Consider the following 22,500-nt stretch of genomic DNA (forward strand, 5'->3'; position numbering starts at 1 on the left):
CTTGTGCCATTTAAGGAGACATTTGAAGTATCTGTGGTGTTGGTTTGCTGAGACATCCTGTCATGCAGTTTGCTGAAGTCTGTCCTGGTAGCTTTTACCTCTAGTCCAGTGTGGTTCATGTTGTGGCAGGGTCAGTGTATGGAGGACTGTGGTAAGGCCTTTGCACTGCAGGATTCTTTCCCACTTGACAGTTGTTGGTGCCTGAAATCCAACCATTTATTTGTTTGGTTCACCAAAATAATGCTTCCTATTAAAAAAAAAACTTAACGTATTGTTCTCCTTTTTATTCATTCATCCATTCCTTCAACAAATATTTATTGAATACTTACTCTAAGTGATTGGAGCGGAGACAGCAAGGAGGGAGAAGCTGGATGCACACAAGTGCTGGGATATTCCATGCTTTCCTAACTCTGAGTATTTTGATCTTAAACATAAGAGTTTTCTACGGAAAGGTTTTAAGTGGGAGAGTGCCATGCCATGACCACATTTGTGTTCTGAAAAGGTAACCCTGGCTGTCTTGTGGAAAATGCATGAGAGCAAGTGTAAATGTGTGTGGGTCAGCTGGGAGGCTACTGCACCTACTCAGAAGAGAGATGATGGTGGTTTACTCATTATTTTTTTGTAGGAGAATAATTTGGTGAAATATACAAGGATATTTGAGGAGTAGCACAATGTTAGTTTTCTACCATGAAAAAGAAGATGTCATAAAATTCGACTTATTACTGACTCTTATGGTATCCACAGTATGTAGCTGTGTTGACCTTTTCTACAGACTTATATCGTAAGCACAGTGTTGAGTATGCTATTTTAGACTATACATGTTTGATACATGTCCTAATCAGTCTGCTTTTAGGCAGGAAGTAGGCTAATCAGATAGTTGGCTAAAGTATTCTTTTGTTCAAGGCTCTTAACCTGTTTTATGAATAATTAACTACTATGATGGACTCTCTGTTACAGATAAAAGAATTTACATAGTAAAAAGATTTTAGATTTGCCTGAAGTTGTCCAGTGTCAATGGCACAGGAGCCTTGGAGCCCATCCCTTACTTGACCACTGGCTTCAAATTTCATCCATGTATTTACCATGACTTCATATATGTTTACAGTATCTTTGCAGATTTATTTCTTGGTTGCTCCTTTTAATATTTGTGAGTGATATTCTCCTTACCTATTTCCTTATTACTATTCATGGCTTGGCTTTTGGTTTGGGAAAACTGGATTTATTCTTTCTCCATTCTCTCCTTTCTTTTGGTTAGGAATTATTGCTTTTTCTACCCTTTTAGCTTCAAAGAATTTCCTGCCCCTTTAAAAAATCACCCTGATGCTGCTGTACTTTTTCCATATCTTTGTTACAGTGTGGATTAGCGGAAGGGACTTTGGCCTGGGGGTTAAAGACCCTGCTCTTCTATTAACACACTGGGCAATCTTAACCTCTTGGTCTCAATTTTCTTATCATTGAAATGAGACTAACAGTCTTCCCTGTAATTAATAGGGCTGTTGTTGGGAGTGAATGAGTTAACGTACATATGTGAGCTCTATAATCTGTATGTAGTGTATATACATGAACTATGTAATCTGCATGCTATGTGTATAGACAAATTATGTAGTCTGTACAGTGTACACACATGAGCTGTGTAATTGGCATATAATGTATTCATATGAGCTTTGTAATTCGTAAGTTTCAGTGCACAGTTGAGAGAGGAGGATAGTGACGATTGTTATACACTCCTTGTCTGCCCTGTAGCCACGATCCCACAGGTCTTGAGAAAGAGGAGACCGATGAAGTAGTCAGGAGATCACAAGGGCTTGATAAAAAAGCCTCGCCTTACAAGCATACTTCTGTCCCCAAATGAACCCAGAAATAAACATTAATTGCAAGAGTTTACATTTTATAGATGCAGTCCATGTGAAGGTTAGTGTACATTTATGCTGATGAATGTTCTAGTGACCAGCCTCAAGTTCAGATTTTTGACCCTGCCATCTGCTGCCCAACTCTACAGGTTTCAATTTCCACAAATGTGAACTGAGCTTAATACTCACTTTGATGGATAGGGGTTATTGTAGGAATTAAATTAGATAATTGATGCACTGCACATAAAAGTGCTCAGTGATGCTTATTAAAACACGTGTGTGTTTCTGTGTTAGAATGGTTGTCTATTCTGGTCAGACAAAATAAGCCCACATCACTCTGTTTTCTGGCTTCAGATACAGTATGCTGGGAAATTATATATTTTTTAAAGAATGCTCTAAACTTATACATTATTTCAGTATCCTTGGTATCTTTTAAATTCTCACTTTTCAATTAATTATATCTCAATTTCTTTGGTATATTTCATTCTTACTCCTACTATATTGTCTGTTTAAAATTATTTATACTTTAGGATGGACACTTTATATTTTCCACTCTGACAAAATTACCAGAGAATTCTGTATGTTATGTTGTGTTATAATAACTGGGGTTTAAGGTAGCATGAAGCACAGTGAACCAGTCTTACTGTTCCTCCCTAGGATGGCTTGAATGCATCCTGTTTCCTTTGAGCAAGTGAAAGCCATTCCCAGACACCTTTTATTAGATCTTACTCCCATTCTTTCTTTCCATCTCTGTCTCCCTCATTTCTCCCATGGACCATGACTCTTTTCTCTCTCCTTTGTTCTCTCCACTCTCTCCCAGAGTGAGAGGAGAGGTCAGGGGAGAGTGGCCAGATTGGCTGGAGGGGCAGGAACATTCCAGCTAGTTGTCCTTTTTCCTTAATACTGAAACCATAAAAGTCAATTAGTGAATAAATAATTGAAAAATGTATGTTGATTAAAAAAAAGAAGAGGCAGTTTTGCATGATGGTTAAAAGTGCAGGATCTGAAGTCACACAGTCCTGGGTTTGAATACTGGCTCTGACACTAACTCTCCATGAAACTCTGGTAAGTTATAAATGTCTCTTGCCTGAGGCTCCTCAGAGATGAGTGGGTGCGTAGGAAATGCACATCAGAACACTGAACACTTTGTTTGGTACATTGGAAATGCTCAGTAAGTGTTAATTGCTGTTATTGTTGCTATAAAAAGGTGACCCCCAGAAGGTTATGGAGTGTGTTTACATCTTCAAACTATTAGTTAAGGTATAAGCCTAAGTATATACTATCTTTACATCACCTGTGTTCCCTGAGGCTTGCAGTACAATATGAAAACGTGATTGGTTGGTAGATTTAAACACACATGACTTTGTCACTGTATGCATCAAGCTCCAGTTTGGGTCTTGGTGTTTTATGGAGATAATACATGAAATCTCTCTCTCTCTCTCTCTCTCTCTCTCTCTCTTATTTTTCTTTTGGTTTAGTTGTAGGAGAGTGTAACAGGCAGAATCACACCCTCCCCTCACCATGTCTGTCCCCTAATATCTGGAACACTGTGAATATGTTGTGGCACATGGCAATGGGGGAGTTAATGGTGCAGACAGAGTTAAGGTTGCTAATAAGCTGGCCTTAAATTGGGGAGATTATCTTGAATGATTCAGGTGGGGCTGTGTCTTTAGAAGTGGAAGAGGGAGGGGACACCTGGGCAGCACAGTGGTTGAGCGTCTGCCTTCGGCTAACATGATCCTGGGGTCCTGGAATCAAGTCCTACACTGGGCTCCACACAGGGAGTCTGCTTCTCCCTCTGCCTATGTCTCTGCCTCTCTCTCTGTGTCTCTCATGAGTAAATAAATAAAATCTGGAAAAAAAAAGAAGTGGAAGAGAGAGGTAGAAGAGAGTCCCCATCAGGGAAGGAATGTGGTAAAGGCAGATTTGGAGTGATGAGGTTGCTGGCTTCAAAGGTAGAAGGGGAACCTAAGCCAAAGAATGTGGGAGGCTGGAATGGGCAAGGAAACAGGTTCTCCTCTGGGACCTCCAGGAAGGAACATAGGTGAGCCAATACCTTGTTTTAGCTCAGTGAGACCTTTGCCAGACTTCTGAAATAAGATAATAAATTTGTGTTGTTCTGAGCCACTCTGTGCTATTTGTTACAGTGGCAATGGCAGATTAATATAGTACACGTGTGTGTGTGTGTGTGTGTGTGTGAGAGAGAGAGAGAGAGAGAGAGAGAGATACAAATAGGAACTCTAGTGATGGATTTTTGCTAAAGATAAAATTAAGGTGAATAGAATATTTTCAATGTCATTTATAAAACATGTATTTTCACATATATCATGGATTTTTAGTTGTTAGCATAATAGCAAAGATGATTGTAGTAACTATTTCATAAACTCTACACTATCCAAATTACAGGCAGATTTTTAAATTTGCAATTTAGAATATATTATATATCTTACAAAATTAAAGAGTTTAAACTATATTTACTTAAACAGCTCATAAATGATTTTTATTGAAAGGTATAAAATTACAAAAAAACAGGGCTTTTCTTGAAGATCCAGGGCATATGTGGGTACCATCATTAGGGTGGATGTGAATATTTGTTTTTCAATTATAACCCAAGGGTATCTCCCCTGTCATCTCATCTCCTACCTCTGGCCACAGCTCCTGAACCCCTCTGTGGACCTTCCTTTCAGAGCTACCTGAACCACAGGTTTGTTTATCACTAATTGCTGTTTACTGCATAGGCTTCATATCATTAATATGAAGAGGTGGTGCTATAACTGGGGTGCTGAACATGATTCCTGCAGTCCACTGCCCCCAAACATTCTGTTCTGTTTGGGTGAGTTGTAAATGACCTTGTCTTATCTCCCTCTGTGGCCATAAGAGAATATCTGTTTTCACCCTTCTTCTGTCATATTTTGTCTGCATCTCCCAGTATCCCCCCTGAATTTGCCAAACATAATACCTTCCACTTTTATCATCTAAACCTAGTACATTTCATTCCACTTCTGATTGCTGCCCTCCAATAATTTGTAGCCTATAGTAAAAGGGATTCTGGTGTGTGTGTGTGGGATGATAGTGGGCATTTGACATCCTATCCTATCACCCTCTTCCTATATCCTGTTAATCTTAAGGTCACAACCAGAAAGTCCCCTGCAGCTTCAGCAGCCCATGATATTTATTTATTTATTTATTTATTTATTTATTTATTTATTTAAGTTCAATTTGGCAACATATAGCATAACACCCAGTGCTCATCCCACAAGTGCCCCCCTCAGTGCCCGTCACCCAGTCACCCCCACCCCCCACCCACCTCCCCTTCCACCACCCCTTGTTCGTTTCCCAGAGTTAGGAGTCTCTCATGTTCTGTCTCCCTTTCTGATATTTCCCACTCATTTTTTTCTCCTTTCCCCTTTATTCCCTTTCACTACTTTTTATATTCCCCAAATGAATGAGACCATATAATGTTTGTCCTTCTCCGACTGACTTATTTCACTCAGCGTAATACCCTCCAGTTTCACCCATGTCGAAGCAAATGGTGGGTATTTGTCGTTTCTAATGGCTGAGTAATATTCCATTGTATACATAGATCACATCTTCTTTATCCATTCATCTTTCGATGGACACCGAGGCTCCTTCCACAGTTTGGCTATTGTGGACATTGCTGCTATAAACATCCGGGTGCAGGTGTCCCGACGTTTCACTGCACCTGTATCTTTGAGGTAAATCCCCAGCAGTGCAATTGCTGGGTCATAGGGCAGATCTATTTTTAACTCTTTGAGGAACCTCCACACATTTTTCCAGAGTAGCAGCCCATGACTGATATTGAAGCTACAGATTATCTGTTGGAAACATGGATGGTTGGCAGCCATTGTTTTGACCTTGTGCTCATTATGACTATGAACAGGGTTAAAATGAGATATATGCTTTCCTAATGCGTCTCCAAATAAGGCCTCTTGGTCTAGTATAGAACTGTGCCATTCCATGCCAGCCCTGAAATAGTAAACTTCACATGAACTGAACCACCTAACTCCTGTATTTAGAATGAAATTAGATGGAGGTGCTATCTAGTTGGACTGTCTGATCTCTGAGAAAGAGCTTCACATGGTGACACTCCCTTATGCAGTCACTGTGGTCTGAGTGTCTTCTTAGGCTGGTGAGTTCAAAAGTACCATTTTATTAGTGCACCAGAAACAAAGGGATTCTCAGGAGCCGACTCACAGTAACCTAATTCTTAGGTGCCGGATGAACTAGCCAGAATGCAAACTTATTAATTTAACATAGAGAGATGATCCATTCTGCAACCACAATATTCCCATCTGTGTTGTGTCTGAGTATCAGGGAAACCAGACTGTGATATGGAAGTTGGTTGGTAAAAAATGGAACCAGAAGAGAGATGTGGGGTCTTAAGGAGTGTGGCAGGAGGAACTGCCCTGACTCCATGTGCTAATGTGTTTGGATACAATGTCCCATCTTTCCAGATTGGGCTGGATATAAACACTGTTGAGTTGCTTTTAAAGCTCACCTTCTTCAGAACTCCGTGACAAACACATTTCTTTAACTATTTGTGCCTTTGATTGGGCTACAAATATATAATACTGCCAAATTTGAGTGATTAGAACCAGGGCATTTGGAAAATGGAAGACACGAATTTGTTCAAATTTTTACTTGACTGTTTACTGTGTGATGCTGAGCAAGGTAGTTAACTTCTGTAAGCCTTAGTTCACTTATTGGTGAAGTGGGGATAATAATATCATTGTAAGGTTGTTGTGATGATTGAGCAAGCTAACTCAGGTACAGCACTGAGCACAGTGTCTGAGGCATAATAGTCAACTGATTTTCAGTTGGCTAGAAGAAGCATTACTCTTTCTACTTGTTGACCATAGGAGGCTCTGTGGCTTCTGTCTCATGGCTTTGATTATGTGTTGATTGTTCTGTGTTAATTGGGACAGGTTTTTTTTTGAGACTTCCTCCTACTACTGCTACTTTCCTGCTACTTTCTCTGTTGAGCCCATAACCTGACTCCAGGGAACATTGGGGCTGGGAGAGATAAGGGCAGCAGAATCTGTTCTTAGAGAAGAGCCCCCAGTCCTATCTGGGCTGCTCTGTCATGTTCAATCTCCACAAAAGTGATCCTGTTCATAGGGCTGACTTCACACTGTTTTCCCTCCTCTTCCTGGGCCGTCTTCTTACTATTGGCTGACAAAGAGTATGAGGTTGATATATTATGGGGAGGTCCTTTTCAACTGAGTTCCATCACATTCCAGAAAATAGAAAAGTTGGGCCTACATGTGATAATCATTTCCCTATGCGCATACACACACACACACACACACACACACGTCAAAACATCTTAAATAGATACAAATTTTCCTTAAAAAATAAATAGTAAAATAAAAAAGAAAGGTCCCATCCTTAATCTGGTGCTTTTATTAAATTATTGGGATGGCTTTTGCTTGACAATGTCATTATCAGTTCCAATGAAGTACTTCACTAGCTTGAGTGTGACTGTTTGGAGGTAAGTGTTTTAGAGCAGCACAATGAAATCATACTCACAATGTTACTAGGTGCCAGGCATGCCTAAGAGCTCTGCATACATTCATTAATGTAATCATGCCAACCCTATGAAGTAGATATTATCAATAGCCTCATTCTAAAGATGAGGAAGTGGAGATACAGAGGTTTAGTAACTTTCCCAAGATCTCACAGTAGGTGGCAGGGCTGAGAATCAGACCCAGCTGGTCTGGCTTCATGAATCTGTTCCAAATCAGCATGTGGTTGTACTTCTTGACCCCAAGTGGCCAGTGTTCTCTTGTGGCTTTTTCTAATGCCTTAGTAGGCACCACTTGTCTTGAATTTTCACGCTAGTCTCCTTTTCTCCCTCAAGTTACAGAGTTCTCTTAAATGGGCTATGATTTTTATTTGCCTTTCGTTGTGAGACTTCTCTCTGCACCCACAAAAGCTATACTGAGTGTTGGGGAAGGTGGTCTCTCAGAGAGTGGCAGTGATGGAGGAGGGCACAGTTATGTTTTTTTTTTTTTTCTGATGGGTCAGTGGCAAATGAGGTGGAAAACATTTATGGGGCAAAGAGAAGACCTTTCTATCCTGACAAACAAGTTGGGGATAGGCAGTTCTCTATAATCAACTATATGGATTTGGAGAAATTCAGTCCCAAATGTGGTCTCCCTAGCTCTTCTGGTTTAGTAGAGTTGGTATTAAGTAGGTAAGTACTGTCCTCTGCAGGGTAACTCTCAAGCACTTGCTGGGCCCAATGGGCTACCACAATGAGCTATAAAGCAGAGGGTTCACCCCTGGCTTAGAAGAAGGATTTTTTATTTTTTTCTTTATAGAAAGACACAAAGAAGAGAGCCACAAACCTGCTTTATTTCTAGGAAATAGTAAGATAAACTTTAATCTCAGATATTTACTTCAGGTACCACCAATATGTTCACCTTGATATCCACCACTTATGTTGTCCCAGACAGAGAGGAAGAAGGGAGAGGAGAGGGGAGGGAGGTGGTGGGAACAGCAAGAAAGTGTGCTTAGAAACTTTGCTACTGGTGACACCTGAACTGGAATATTTAGAAACATTGGCATATTATATATTTTCTTATGTTCATATAAGTGGTGGCCTGTGGCTTAAAAGCATCATATAAGAAAACCCTCCAAATATAATGCTCAACCTGAAATGATCATTTGACTACATAAACCTTTCCAATGTTGCCAAATAGGATTGGTTGTTCGCATTTGAACTAGGTGCGTGGGTTGTTCCCATGAAGCTTGTGAATCATTCAGGAACACGCCAGATATTTCCAGCTAGCCAACCAGCCAAAAGATTCATTTTCTATAAAGACATTTGATTACAGTGTTGAAACAGTGCATTCCAGGCTTGCTTGCACTGATACTAGGCATGGCGTTGTGTCATGGACGCTGGTTGCCTCAGCCTACAAATTCTTTCTAACATGGATGGTGCTCTTTCTTTCTCATCTGGGACACTTTCTGTTTCTCTTGAATTTTTTTTTAAAAATTTTTATTTATTTATGGTAGTCACACACAGAGAGAGAGAGGCAGAGACATAGGCAGAGGGAGAAGCAGGCTCCATGCACCGGGAGCCCGATGTGGGATTCGATCCTGGGTCTCCAGGATCGCGCCCTGGGCCAAAGGCAGGCGCTAAACCGCTGCGCCACCCAGGGATCCCTGTTTCTCTTGAATTTTAATCTCTTTCTCCTTCTTTCTCATTGGGAGAGGAAATTTGCTTTTAAAATGCTCTTTATCCAATTTACACGTTTAATGCAATCCCTATCAAAATACCATGGACTTTCTTCAGAGAGTTAGAACAATTATTTTAAGATTTGTGTGGAATCAGAAAAGACCCTGAATAGCCAGGGGAATTTTAAAAAAGAAAACCATAGCTGGGGGCATCACAATGCCATATTTCAGGTTGTACTACAAAGCTGTGGTCATCAAGACAGTGTGGTACTGGCACAAAAACAGACACATAGATCAATGGAACAGAATAGAGGATCCAGAAGTGGATCCTCAACTCTATGGTCAACTAATATATGATAAAGGAGGAAAGACTATCCACTGGAAGAAAGACAGTCTCTTCAACAAATGGTGCTGGGAAAATTGGACATCCACATGCAGAAGAATGAAACTAGGCCACTCTCTTGCACTATACACAAAGATAAACTCAAAATGGATGAAAGATCTAAATGTTGGACAAGATTCCATCAAAATCCTAGAGGAGAACACAGGCAACACCCTTTTTGAACTCGGCCACAGTAACTTCTTGCAAGATACATCCAGGAAGGCAAAAGAAACAAAAGCAAAAATGAACTATTGGGACTTCATCAAGATAAGAAGCTTTTGCACAGATACCGTCAACAAAACTAAAAGACAACTTACAGAATGGGAGAAGATATTTTCAAATGACGTATCAGATAAAGGGCTAGTTTCCAAGATCTATAAAGAACTTATTAAACTCAACACCAAAGAAACAAACAATCCAATCATGAAATGGGCAAAAGACATGAAGAGAAATCTCACAGAGGAAGACATAGACATGGCCAACAAGCACATGAGAAAATGCTCTGCATCACTTGCCATCAGGGAAATACAAATCAAAACCACCTCACACCAGTGAAAATGGGGAAAATTAACAAGGCAGGAAACCACAAATGTTGGAGAGGATGTGGAGAAAGGGGAACCCTCTTGCTTATTGGTGGGAATGTGAACTGGTGCAGCCACTCTGGAAAACTGTGTGGAGGTTCCTCAAAGAGTTAAAAATAGATCTTCCCTACGACCCAGCAATTGCACTTCTGGGGATTTACCCCAAAGATACAGATGCAATGCAATGCCGGGACACCTGCACCCCAATATTTCTAGCAGCAATGTCCACAATAGCCAAACTGTGGAAGGAGCCTCAGTGTCCATCGAAAGATGAATGAATAAAGAAGATGTGGTCTATGTATGCAATGGAATATTACTCAGCCATCAGAAACGACAAATACCCACCATTTGCTTCGACGTGGATGGAACTGGAGGGTATTATGCTGAATGAAATAAGTCAATTGGAGAAGGACAAACATTATATGGTCTCGTTCATTTGGGGAATATAAAAAATAGTGAAAGAGAATAAAGGGGAAAGGAGAAAAAATAAGTGGGAAATATCAGAAAGGGAGACAGAACATGGAAGACTCCTAACTCTGGGAAACGAAATAGGGGTGGTAGAAGGGGAGGAGGGCGGGGGGTGAGAGTGACTGGGTGGTGGGCACTGAGGTGGGCACTTGATGGAATGAGCACTGGGTATTATTCTGTATGTTGGCAAATTGAGCACCAATAAAAAATAAATTTATTATTAAAAAAGCCTAAAAGGCAAAAATAAATAAATAAATAAAATGCTCTTTATCATCAGAACTTGCATTTTAAATCAAAATGGACAGAATTAGGGTAGACCTACTCATGCAATGAGCAATACACTTTTATCCATTGTTTGATACATGAAAATCAATAAGAAGAACATACAATAATTAGCTTCTAAAAAACTTAAAGATCTTATCAATAGCATCTGATTGCCTTTTTAAAAAAGACTTCAGAGAGAGAAGGAATTGGAGGATGTTATCTTTGATGCTATTTTCTATTTACAGTTGCAGAAGGCAAGACACAATAAGGTGAGGAACATCAGGGATTTAGATAATAGATCAGAAAAATCTCCAGGTCTAAGCGCAGAGAAGTCAATGATGCTTCTAAGAACTAGAATGCTAACTCTGGGAAACGAACTAGGGATGGTAGAAGGGGAGGAGGGCGGGGTGTGGGAGTGAATGGGTGACAGCACTGGGGGTTATTCTGTATGTTAGTAAATTGAACACCAATAAAAAATAAATTAAAAAAATTAAAAAAAAAAGAACTAGAATGGAAGGTCACTGCCTGATGGTTCAATTTTGTTTTCCATCAAACCCAGTTCCAGTGCTGTCTACTCCAGATGTGGTGGGGAATGAGAAGTAGAAGAAAGAGCACTGGATTCTCTTACTGACTATGAGTCATGGACCAATCTCCTTTGTCTGTGGACCCCATTTCTTCACCTCTGATACAAAAAAAAAAGCTATTAGATGTCATCAGAAATCTTTCTAATTTTCAAAGAGATATTAGCATTCCTGTGCTCATCGAGTCATTATTCACAATAGCCAAGAGATAGAAACAATCTAAATGAATTGTTTGATGATGAATGGATAAAAAAGAACGTGAGGTATATACGTATGTATGTTATGCAACACACATACATACAAATGCAATGGAATATTATTCAGCCTTTAAAAATAAGGAAATCTTGCAATATGTGACAACATGAATGAACCTTGAGGACATTACACTAGTGAAATAAGTCAGTCACAGAAAGATAAATAATGCATGATTCCGTTTATATGAGATATATGATTCCACTTATATGAGACATGAGATATATCTAAAATAGTCAAACTTATAGAAGCAAAGGATAGAAAGGTGGTTGCCAGGGAAGGGGATTGCCTGGGGAGAAGGGGAAAGGGAGAGTTGCTAATCAAAAGGTATAAAATAAGTTCTAAAGATCTGCTGGACAACATTGTGCCTATAGCTAACAATTCTGTCTTGTTTACTTAAAAATCTGTTAAAAGAGTACATCTCATGTTAAGCATTCTTACCATAATAACATGAAGTTAAATATAAAACTCAGTCTATGAATTTCTGGACAAAAAGAATGACAAAGGCTAATATCATAGATTCCTTGGATGGTCTCTCACTGGAATCATTGACAAGCAGGCTATAGAATAGTTCCTTGAAGAGTTGGAAAAATAATCTGTTGCTACTGTGAATTGCTTCTATTCTTGGAGACTGTGAAATGTATCCCGTGCTATTTTAACTTTCTTAAGGAAATCAGAGTACTTAAAATTCAATCTTATTATTGTGTGACACTGGGGAAAACATTGAATTGCTTTACCCATTAGTTGCTTTATCTGTTAAATGGGAATATTAGTGGTAGCTCTTCCGTGGTAGTAAGGATTAAATGAATTAGTTATTAAATGAGTTACTTCTTAGCTTTTTTTATTAATCCTCCTTCATAAACACATGGATAGATATGTAGAGTAGGAATTGTCTGTGAGTGTGGTCATCTATCAAGCTAGTGTCAGAGCTTAAAAGATAATCCCCGAAGGCAGCAAGTCATCCAGATCTTTAAACCAAAAAGCATTTGTCAGTTAGCAAGCAGTGGCTTTTATAATTTGGCGTACATGCTTTGGCTGAAAATTTTGCAAAATTTGGATGCCCAGGTCCCACACCTGGAGATGCTAATGTAGGAGGTCTAGGGTAGGGCCCAAGAATCTGAATTTTATAGGTTCCTCAGGGGACTTGGATAGAAGTGGTTTCTAGGTTAACTAGAGAAATCCTCGTGGCAAGTAATGTAAGGGGTTACCACTAACTGAACTCTTGAGGGAAAATTTTCAGGCCACTTCTTCTAAGCAGAAATTGCTGGAATTGATCCTAGAGGCTGAAGATGGAGAGATTGTGAGTCATGTATAGGGGTTGGGAAGGCAATTAATGATTGAGAGATGAAGGGGAAGAGAGAAGCATTTGGAAGTGTTTAAACCAGCTGTCATATTAAGGTGGAGTCAACATGAAAAAAGACGAAATCTAGAGAAAATATATCCCTAAACCTCCTTTGTTTAGAAATAAAATTATGGACCACCAAATGGGTTTTGATATTCTTTCCCTCTCTGAGACAGGCTCTAGCAAACAAAAAGCCATCTTGCTCCATGGAGTCAATCCTTTTTTATGATTCTGTCTTACTGGGACTTTATATAGACTTTCAGAGAAAGGAACCTGGTGTTATAACTGCCCTACAGGACTAGGATCCTGTCTTTTTGGTTTCAAATACCTATAATTTGGCCGAGTGTGGCACATGCCTGGAGTGGGAAGAAGAGATCTTGTTTTGTGGATAAACTGAGAATGACAGTGCCATAGCAGCCCAAGCTTAGCCTGAGTCCAGAAAGGTTCCTAAACTCTGAATCCTGTTGGAATCAAAACTTAGGGCAGACTGAGAACTCCAGCCTCTCCTTAATTGGTTTTCCAGTTAGTGTTGATAGTACATATGTGATCCACTGGGGACCATCACTTAACCAGACACAAAGGAAGAAGTATGTAAGGAAATGACAAATGCCTGGTTTCCAATCAGGGGACAAAACCTCCCTTCTGCCTGGCCTTGTATAACTTAAAGGACCCTTTCACTATTATTATTCCATTTAATCCCTCTAGTGTGTTAGGGCCTACATCTTTATGTCCCTTTTACTCAAGGTCATACACATAGAATGGGGTGAGACTCTCTCCTATGGCTTCTGAGTGCAAGCCCCCTGCTCTTCCCACATTTCTATCATTCAGTCTGAGATGGTATGCAGTGATGTGCTACCAGGGGTAATCTGGGAATTTGGATGGGAAGGAAGTTATTGACAAGAAAGAGATCTCTCTGGGAGTTCTGCATTCCACTCCCTCAGTGCAAGTTGCTACTAGTCTGGAGGAAGTGGCTGCTGAGCATGAGTTAAATGACACTTTTGTCTTTGCTGTGGGCACCAGCCATCAACTGATATCTGATATAGACCCTAACTTCAGAAACACTTTACTGAGTAAAATTGCAGGCTTGATGACAAGAAGATCTTGTTCTGTTCTTTTTTCACCCCTCAAAGCCAAGCACTATTAAAACTCCCCAAATCATGAGTGGATAACTAAATTTATGGGGAAAGAATTTTGACATGAGATAATAACACAGGTCTAGGGCTGTAGTTAAAAGTAAAGCTTATGTAAAAATAACATTTGCACCATGTTCTTCAGTGTACTAAGTAGCATGATATGAACAATTTCATTTGATCTGCACAACAAACCTGTCAAGTAGCCAAGGTTCTCATTTAACAAATAAGGAAATTAAATTTGATGAAGGCTAGATGTTTTGTCTAAGGTCTCAAGAAACTAGTTTAGGACTTCAGGTCTTTGACTCCACATTCTATATTTAATTTGTAATTATTTACTAAAACTTCTGGAAATACTGAATAATTTTTGTAGGGATTGACTGAATCTCTTTGTGACCTTGCTGTGAGAAGCTCTGATGATGGCCAGTACCATGTACATACCATTCTCACTTGGGACTGTCTTGTGCTTGCAAGCAGCAATTACTCAATGATTACTTTTCTGCAAAGTTTGTGATATCAAATCCATTTCTCTCTGATGGATAGATTGAAGGAGGAAGCTAAGCTATGTTTTCATGGTCATCAGTCCCAGGGAGATGGAGGAACAGCGTGTGAGAGTTCCAGCTCCATGTTCTTTGTTAAACAGTCAGAAACAACTCCCATTCCCTAAAGAGTGGAAAGAGAAATAGCAAACATTTAGTGAAAGGATCCATGTTATTCCTTCAAAATGCTCTAGATTCACTCCACAACTCTTCCTGACTCTTGATGATGAAAATATTTGGAGAGCCCAATTATTTCAAAGTTTTGGAGAACACAGACATCTTCAGAAATATCTTGGGGAACATGAAGTATGTCAGTATGGATAACAGACAGCGGAGTTCAACAGGAGACAGACTCATGACTTTTCAAGGAAACTGAACATTAATGATCTTTTCCCCTATTCATGCTATTCGAATAGAGGCTTCTTTCCATGGCCAAGGAAGGATTTTAGAAGGGGGAAGGTTGCAGCTTTTGACATCATGTACCATGGCGAAAAGCAATCCTAGAACTTGTCTGACTGGCTCTAGTGAGGAATATAAGTACACAAGACCTGAGTAAACAAAAGAGAAACCGCATATCACTTGTGAAGTCAAGTAATGTAGGGAACCTTCCTGGGCACCTACAAATCACTGCCTGTCTCTCAGAGAAATGGGTAATGTGCTCCTAGAGAAATTTCATCCATCTTATTATCACGTTGACAGCTGCAACTTAGGGAGGGATCAGAATACAAGGTATTCTGTTTAGCAGTGCACACCCACTGTGGTATAAGAAACTAAGTACCTTAAAGGGGCTGGGGACTTTTAAGCCTTTCTGGTAGGAACAAGTATTGACCTCTCTTTCATGAACGAGGGATATTTTCTTCACCTTGGGATGTCAAACTCTGGCAATTCTGATAAGGAAGCAAGGCTGCACATGCTCATGGGAAGAAATGATTTTGCCATCCTGAATCTCCTGAGTGATGGTGCAGATTTTAACCAGTATTCGGGGAAGGACTCTGTAGGCACAGCAAGGCTCCTGTGTCCTGCGGGAATCTGAGGATGGTGTATTGTAAACCAGAGCTGTGCATTCCATGGCGCTGGCCTTACTTGAAGGCTCACATTTGGTGGCACACGGGTTACAGAGAAGCCTAGAAAAAAAACAGAATTTTACCTGTGACTGAGGGAAGGTAATGTGGTGATAGAAAACAATAGCGGTGGGCAGTTTTTCATGCATCACTTGAAACAAGTACTCCCAAATGCTTATTCATTAATTTTATTCTATCATTAGTGGAAGAAAAAGAATGAGACCAGATCCATGGGAAAGCAGCAAGTTAGGTTTAGAAGCGTTAGGTTATGTAAGCTGCTATTATGGAGAATGCTACCACACACAGTGGAAGGACGTCCTGCCAGGAGTTAAAGACCAGGGTGTAGTAGCTTTGTCCTTCACCAGCTGGTGACCTAAGATAAATCAGTGAGTCCTCCTGAGCTTTAGTTCTTCACCTGCAGAATAAGTATAGTGAGAACTAAACGTACATGGTCAACAGTGATAAGGGACAAGTTAAGGGGCTTATTATCTGAGGAAAGCAAGTTAATCAGATATTTTTCTTATCAGAGAGCCTAAATACTACTGATGGCTTGAACCTCATCTATGGAAGAGTCCTCGAGGTTTTTTCAGGAAGCTTCAAAGTGCCTTCTGGGCGTATTTAAATGAAACTTTACAGAATTGGAGTTGGAAGCAGTTAACAGAACTCTTTTTAGAAAGCATCATCTTTCTTTGATGATTCAAGGCACTTTGGTATATTGTAGCTCCTCAAAGTGACTAGCAGGGGTGAATCTTGTGCTGGTATAATGTGGCAGTTAAAATGTGCCAGTTAAAAGAATCCTATGAACAGAGTTCACTGCTTATTTTGGAGAAGAAGGTCTCTGTAACAACTGTAACTAAGTCTGCACCTAGGGTGTTAGTTTGGACTGAGTTGCTTTCCTCTAAACAACTTGTGGTCTCTCTAGGTCAGTTCCTTATGATTTGGTTGGCTTCTTATCATTGAAAAAACACTATAATTTCTTTTTCTAAAAAATGGTGTTAAAACACACATATCTACATGCTGCTATTGGCATCAAGAACAAGTGGCTGGATAGGTGTGGGCATTTCAGCCTGAGCAGAATGTTCCTCCAAAGGGAACAGGGTCAGTCTATTGGATCTCATAAAAGTGCATCTCAGTGGGGGAGAATCTATAAGTTGCCAGGAATATTTGAATATTTGGGGAAACCATTTTTCCTCTTCTACTTAAAAAAACTCAACATATAAGGAGTTAGCCTGGTACACTGGCTTTTCAGAATGACTCAGCTAAGACCTCAAATTTGGAGTAGGTTACAACTGATCTCCAAACAGCACAGCTTGAGACTATATATCACAAGTTCCCATCACTGGCAAGAAGAGCAAAGTGCACGCCCCTTGTTGCCAGTGACAGTAGTAATAAATGTATGTGAACATATTTTCTCATAGAAGCTGTTTTTATTTTACTTACTTGACTTCTGAACTCTCCAGAAGGCTGCGGTATATGGCAATCTCACACTCCAGCCGGGACTTGACGTCCAGCAGAATCTCATATTCTTGGTTCTGTCTTTCCAGGGCACACCGTATCTCTGCCAGCTGAGCCTCTATGCTATCGACCAGACACTGGATCTGGGCCAGTAAAGCTGTGTAGCGGGCCTCTGTCTCCACCAAGATGCATTCTTGGGAATCTCTCTACCATGGAGGAGGAAAGTATGACTTACAATGATGACCCCTTGGAGCCTAGGTCATGTGTGAAATGAATCATTTTAAACAATGGTTTCTTTGTGACAGGTACTAATGAGTCTCCAAACCCTCTTATTACTTCCTAACCAAATAAATCCAAAACAAAAATTATCTACTATGCTAAAGCTCACTTCCTTTTATCCTCCTTATTTATTTTTGCCTCCCTTTAAGTATTTACTTCTCTTTATTATTCACTTGATAATATGCTACCACACTTCTATCTGTGAGACAAAAAAATATTCCAACTTATTTCACACCTGGGCTTTAAGAACCTGTTAGTATGGCATCTCATTCTATGAATATTTGTACCTTAGCGAAGAAGTTAGCAGCATTTAGCCATAAAGAATTCTCTTACTCAATCCATTCCTTTATATCTAAGACACAAGGGATCCCTGGGTGGCGCAGCAGTTTGGCGCCTGCCTTTGGCCCAGGGCGCGATCCTGGAGACCCGGGATCGAATCCCACGTCGGGCTCCCGGTGCATGGAGCCTGCTTCTCCCTCTGCCTATGTCTCTGCCTCTCTCTCTCTCTCTGTGTGACTATCATAAATAAAGAAAAAAATATTAAAAAAAATAAATAAATAAACTAAGACACAAGTGTTGAAATTTTGATGGTTAGAGTTCTTTCCTGCTCCATCATTCTATAAGCCTAGGGATAATGGAATCTTTGGCTTGAATAATCTATTATTTGCATGGTTTTCCCAACATTTAGAGAGGAGAAAACTGAGGTTCAAGGGGTTAAATGAGTTGCCCATGGTCATATGACTAATTGGTGACAAAGCTAGCTTTGGGGCAGGGTCTTCCAAATACTCTTCATATCAGAGCAGTTAAATAATTCCCTACTTTATAGAGACAGTACAATGAAGCAGAAGTGGTTCCAACTTTGGAACCTGAATTCTGGCTCAGATTCATTTCTTTTGTGACTTTTAACAAGTTACTTAATGCCTCAGGACCTCAGTGTCTCCATTGCTATAAAATAGGCAAGATGGAACTCACCTGGGATTTAGTGTGGGAAAATCACATTTGCTCCCTGAGCCTCATCTGTAAAATTTGCTTAATAATTATGCCACCTCCTTTATAAGATTATTTTTATAAATTTGATAGTTTGTAAAACTATTATGCATGTAATAAAAAGCTCTCTTACTGTTTCCCAAAGTGTACTCCATGGATCATTATTGCCATGAGATGCTTTTAAAGGAAGGGATCCACAGTCAAATAAGTTTGGAATGCTGAATACCATATATCTCCTTCTTGGAGATCCATAGTGTATATTAGCTTATTAAAGGCCTATAGGAAGGTACCCCATTTAACCTATGTTTATTCCAGCATTTCCCAGGCTTATTTGACCACGGGCCTTTTTTGGGCATAGACCTTTCAGCAAACAGAGGAACTTCGGAGGCACACAATTTGGGAAACATTGCAACATGCAGTTGTCAAGGGCTATTGCCATCACAGCTGTGTTAGGCATTGCATTCTGGGTACCATTCGGTGCTGGGCCTGCAGTTCAATCTCCAGAGCATTCATGGTACGTCTCAGTTCAGTGATCTCCTTCAGGCAGCACTGCTGCTGTTGAGAGCTGGTCACCACCTGCTGGTTCAGTGCCTCCATCTGAAACATGGTTAAAGACCATGAATATTATGAAAGAAAACATGACTTTGATTAAAGGTCACCTGGAAATGCAATGTCAACTTTTTTTTTTGGGCTTTTTTACCCTCCCCACCTGTGTGTTGAACCACTGTTCCACTTCTCTGCGATTTGTCTCCATGATGGACTCATACTGACATCTCATTTCTTGTAGAACCCTGTTTAGATCAACAGAAGGGGCAGCAGTCACTTCAATATTGAGTCTGTCCCCAAGCTGGCTCTGTAAGGAGTTGATTTCCTATTGAAAGAAAAAGAATGTGAAGTCACTTATTGGACAGATGACACTCTTGTATTCTTGTTTGTCTAATAGCAATAATTTAGCTTAATCGTATCTGAAATATAGTTCACAATAAAGGAATAGATGATTTATAGGTGCCATTGAGATGCTATAAAATGACTTAAAGCTATTTCAGATATGACTCTATTCAAATACGTGAAACATTAAAAGGAATTAATTAGCAAGATCAGAGTCGTAAGGAATTTAGACCATTTCCAGGAATGGGTAATGGTGAAGCAGCAGAGAGGTGGAATTTATAGTAAGAGACCATAGTCTCTAAGACAAAAATATGGGCTTTTGCCAATATGGACTTAGAACAATAGTGGTAGAAGTCTGTGTAGGAATGCCTACAAAAAGATGGGACATTTGTGAGGACAGGAAAATTGGGTTGTTTCCTTTTGTAAAAGCTGGAGAGGGCAAAGGAGGCTTCAGATATTGTGTTTTGGTGATGGATTTGAAACACATTGAACCAGTGGTGGTAGCAGTAGGTATTGTCAGGGCTGAAAAACTTTTTGGAGACACCTTTTGCCAAATTCAACCCAAAGGAATTGTTGCTATTTTTTAGAGGCTTGTAATGACTCTCTTGGTTCTCTAACCTCTTCATGCTTGTTTTTGAGGAAGAGGAGCTCCTCCCTCAGAGACTGGACTTGTGCCTCCAGGTCAGCCTTGGCCAGGGTCAGTGCATTCAGAATCTGCTGTAGGCCTTTGGCATCAGCCTCCACCAGCTGGCGTACAGACACCTCAGCTTCATACCTTTAAAAATGAGACATAAAAAGAAGGCATTAAAATGTAAATGGTGCACTGGGTGTTATATGCAACTGATGAATTGTTGAACACTCCATCTGAAACTAACGATGTACTATATGTTGGCTAATTGAATTTAAATTAAACAAAACAAAAATATAGATGGTGTAAATCAAGCCAAGCAGAACTCCTTTCCACATTTTCTTTTATTTTCTCATTTATTATATTTCTGTTGTGGGTTTTATTCTCTTTAGACGTGAGATTATTTGATAAAAATAACCACTTAATTTTTATTCCTTAATCAGTTTGCCAGCATGAGGCCACATTGCTGGTCTTTAAGATAAGGGAATTTATGCTCTTTCTCCTGCCCTCAAAAGCAATGCAGTGGAAGTGGAAAGAGCAGTGGATTAGGAGTTAGAAAATTTGCATCCAAGTTTTAGCTGTGTCTTGTCCTAGTTGTATGTCTTTGGATATAGCTGAATCCCATTAAACCAGAGTTTTCTCACCTTAAACAAGGTAACTACAGATTGGCCCTACCTATTTTCCTGAATTACTGTGCAGGTAATCAGATGGGTTCGTATGTTAGAAACTACAAGGATTATTTACATGTGAGTGGTTATAAGCTTTATCATTTATCAAATATGAAAGTTTTTTTCTGGACTAGTGCTAATATGGTATGGAGCAGGAGGTTTAGCAGATTTAGGGATAATCTTCATGGCAGTGTGCAGAGTCAGAGGCAGGGTGAAATCTGTTGTGAATGCCAGTGCTGGGTGGGCTTACTTGGCTCTCAAGTCATCAGCAGCCAGTTTGGTGTTGTCAATTTGTGAGACCAGTCTGGAATTCTCAGCCTTGGTACACAAGATCTAGAATTAAGAAATTGTACACACAAATGAGACAAACACCAGGATATCCTTCTTTAAAAACCAAGGGCTTGTGTGTGTTGCAGTTTACAGGGAAGGGCCAGTTAGGCTTTTCATAGCTATGCTTAGGAAGCTTGGGAAGCTTTGGAAAGTCAGAGTTTTTGTTATTTTCCTAAAAAAATCAGCAAAAGCCACTCCAATAAAAACTTCTGTATGTGTATTACTGTTAAAATATAAAATCTGCATTTGATTTGCATCCTCTGGAATGTAATCGTCATGAGGGCAGGGGCTTTTTAGTTCATTAATATTTTCCCAGAGCCTAGAGTAATGTCTAGTGTGTTGTCGGTGGTGTTCAGTAAATAGTCGTTGAACAAGTAAAATGGGATAAATCTGGCATGTGCAGTAGCAACAGCACATCACTATGATTAGGAAGGAGATAGGCTTGGTGTTGGAAAAAAACCATTGAAACAATTTGGAGATGATGAAATGAGCATAAAAGGGGGAAAGAGTGGTGATGATTGAAAAATGGATAAAACCTAAACTGTTAAGGGACTTATTAGAGCAAAATGCTCTTTCTCAGATCCTTGTTTTCTTATTTTTGTTAAAGAAATGGCAGCAATAGGTGACACATTTTGACACATGTTGACACACTTCTGACATAGCAGAATGTATCCCTGGAAGACAAATAAGTATAAAACTCTGAATATTGCCTCAAGATGATAATTTCATTCAAGATATTTTCTTATTCTACAAAATATCTTTTCCAAAATAAAATGAACTAAATATATTAAGGCTTAGCAAATGTCTATTGCTTGGAGAATATCATGACACAACCTGATATACACATTCTTAAGAATCTTACCTTCTGCTGGAGCTCCTCAATGGTAGCGTAGTAGGACATGTAGTCAGGACATACAACACAGAATTCTTTGTTACACTCCTCCAGGATTTTGCATTCCAGTTCAGCATTCTCTTTTTCCAAGGTCCGTACCTTCTCCAGGTAGTTAGCAAGGCGCTCATTCAAGATTTGCATGGTCTCTTTCTCATTACTGTTGATGCCTTCACCACACCAGCCGCAGTCATCCAGAGGTAGACAGGCATTGACGTTGTTTATTAAGCAGATGGGTGTGAAATAAAAACAAGGAGTGGGTCTGGCAGCCCACAGAACGTGGCCAGTTGGTTGGCGGCTGTTGGCTTCAAGACCACTGTGTTGGCAGTTAGCGTTAGAAGAAATGGTCTGAAAATTTGTAATCCGAGAGCAGCGTTGCTGTGGCGTTGAACAAGAAATCGTTGTACAGCCTTTAGTATCCATAGTGAGCACCCAGTTTTCGTTTCAGTCTGTGGTCCTGATGGAAAGCTCAAGCAGCTGTGACTGTGTTTGAATTCCAAGCTTCTTGGTTATTTCCTCTTTGAAGTGCTTATATAGCCTTTGCTCTAGGTGGAGTCACAGCTGGCAGGATGTTTTCCTTTCTAATGTTTATATCAAATCCCATAGGAACATCTCATTAGTCTGCTTTTTACTTGCCTGAGAAGAGTTACTTGTCTCATAAAAATGTGCATTTAAACTGTTACTAAGTTATTACCCATCACCACTACTGCTTGTCATTGGACC

General features: G+C 39.8%; 1 protein-coding gene and 1 long non-coding RNA gene across 5 annotated transcripts in view; one reads left to right on the top strand and one right to left on the bottom strand.

The window, feature by feature from the left end:
- LOC144286576 (uncharacterized) overlaps positions 1 to 22,500 on the top strand; it is an 80,844-nt gene that overhangs the window by 45,595 nt on the left and 12,749 nt on the right. For all 4 annotated transcript variants that reach the window (XR_013354598.1, XR_013354595.1, XR_013354597.1 and 1 more), the window contains exon 3: positions 17,198 to 17,413. This is a non-coding gene — a long non-coding RNA (uncharacterized LOC144286576). The remainder of the gene's footprint in view (positions 1 to 17,197; positions 17,414 to 22,500) is intronic.
- Positions 10,205 to 22,266, bottom strand: KRT39 (keratin 39). The gene is made up of 8 exons (XM_077853169.1): positions 21,751 to 22,266; positions 20,809 to 20,891; positions 19,881 to 20,037; positions 19,084 to 19,245; positions 18,846 to 18,971; positions 17,094 to 17,314; positions 15,455 to 15,716; positions 10,205 to 14,716 (listed from the first exon to the last, which is right to left on the bottom strand). The coding sequence occupies exons 1-7, from the start codon at positions 22,198 to 22,200 to the stop codon at positions 15,464 to 15,466; spliced, it is 1,452 nt and encodes a 483-aa protein (XP_077709295.1). The 5' UTR covers positions 22,201 to 22,266; the 3' UTR covers positions 10,205 to 14,716; positions 15,455 to 15,463.

This window comes from Canis aureus, chromosome 16 (assembly GCF_053574225.1).
Source record: "Canis aureus isolate CA01 chromosome 16, VMU_Caureus_v.1.0, whole genome shotgun sequence".
Lineage (NCBI taxonomy): Eukaryota > Metazoa > Chordata > Mammalia > Carnivora > Canidae > Canis > Canis aureus.

What these genes read in the sequence shown, in the direction of transcription:
- KRT39 (XM_077853169.1), bottom strand. Translation starts at nt 22,200, where the DNA reads ATGGATACTAAAGGCTGTACAACGATTTCTTGTTCAACGCCACAGCAA. An exon ending in TTGAGGAGCTCCAGCAGAAG is followed by an intron (nt 20,892 to 21,750) that starts GTAAGATTCTTA and finishes TCTTAATTCTAG; the next exon opens with ATCTTGTGTACCAAGGCTGA. An exon ending in CTGGAGAGTTCAGAAGTCAA is followed by an intron (nt 15,717 to 17,093) that starts GTAAGTAAAATA and finishes TTTTTTTTCTAG; the next exon opens with GCTTCTCTGTAACCCGTGTG.